At 22.5% G+C, this 1100-nt stretch overlaps 1 protein-coding gene across 1 annotated transcript; it reads right to left on the bottom strand.

The window, feature by feature from the left end:
• Window positions 1-303: 303 nt before the first annotated feature.
• PGO_000975 (variable surface protein) lies at window positions 304-1054 on the bottom strand (the record flags this gene model as incomplete). The annotated part of the gene is made up of 3 exons (XM_028690868.1): window positions 304-393; window positions 512-937; window positions 1004-1054. 3 exons carry the CDS (start codon window positions 1052-1054, stop codon window positions 304-306), a joined length of 567 nt encoding a protein of 188 aa, XP_028546669.1.
• Between the last annotated feature and the right edge of the window lie 46 nt (window positions 1055-1100).

Here is a 1100-nt window from a genome sequence, read left to right as displayed (position 1 = left end):
TTCAACATTTATAATCTTAGAGAATAGTACATTGAAAATACATAAATATTTTGTTATGAAACAATATTTTATTAATCTGTAAAATTAATGTTCATTTAGTTTTTTCAGTATATTAAATCAATTATTTCATATATAAATGAAATTATTAGGATATATATTATTTTCATAATATTCTTACAACATATATTATGATGCTAAGAAAAGTATTTTCTACAAATTACACATTTAATTGTAAAATTATTCAGAATGATATAATATATTATATCTACTTTCCCTTAATATACTATTAGACGTTTGAGATTGTTAAAATACATTACATTCATTATCAATTTTGTTCCTCAAATTTCTTATTTTAATAATTCTATGATTTAAGTATGAGCCATATCGAGCAATCTAATTTATAATGTATAAAATTTGTGCATGAAAAATATAATTTTTTTTCAATTTTTTTTTTTTTTTTACGTTGGAAAAGTATTTTTATTAAATATATATAAATAATATCATCAGCAACGTTGTACACAATAAATGCAATGAAGGATATTATTAATGATACAAGAGTCGTAGTTATAATAGGAACGGCAGTACTAGTTTGACAGTTGTATAATATTCGAGATGTACAATTCTCTTCAACTTCAGTGATAATTTTTGTATTATGTTGCCTAGAATGATCATTTACTGCATTAAGGAATTCATCGTCCATATTATTTTTATTCTTATATTCTATATTATTAAAACACTTATACGTACTATATAGGTTATTGAGTTTTTCCAACTGAACCTTTATAATATTCTCATTATGTTGATGGTTTATATGAAGGAAGAGTAATTTATAAACATCGAACAATTTCTTATAAAAATGATTAATATCATTCCTTATATCATTGTAGTCAGAGTTCTCGTAATAAATCCAATAAAAAAAGTATTTAAATGATGTTTCCTTTAATACGTTGTCATTAATCTTATACAGGACTTTAGAAAAATATAACACTGCTTTTTTGCATACCTTTTCAATATTTTGATATTTATTAACTTGGTTGTTTGGAGTAATGTTCATACCACCATTAACCTGGTTTACAATAAGTGTTTCATGTCTTTCATTG

Source organism: Plasmodium gonderi, assembly GCF_002157705.1.
Source record: "Plasmodium gonderi DNA, contig: Pgo-contig_94, whole genome shotgun sequence".
In the NCBI taxonomy this organism is placed as follows: Eukaryota; Apicomplexa; class Aconoidasida; order Haemosporida; family Plasmodiidae; genus Plasmodium; species Plasmodium gonderi.
The sequence above is the reverse complement of the archived record's forward strand: the minus strand, read 5'-3'. Positions and strand labels throughout refer to the sequence as shown.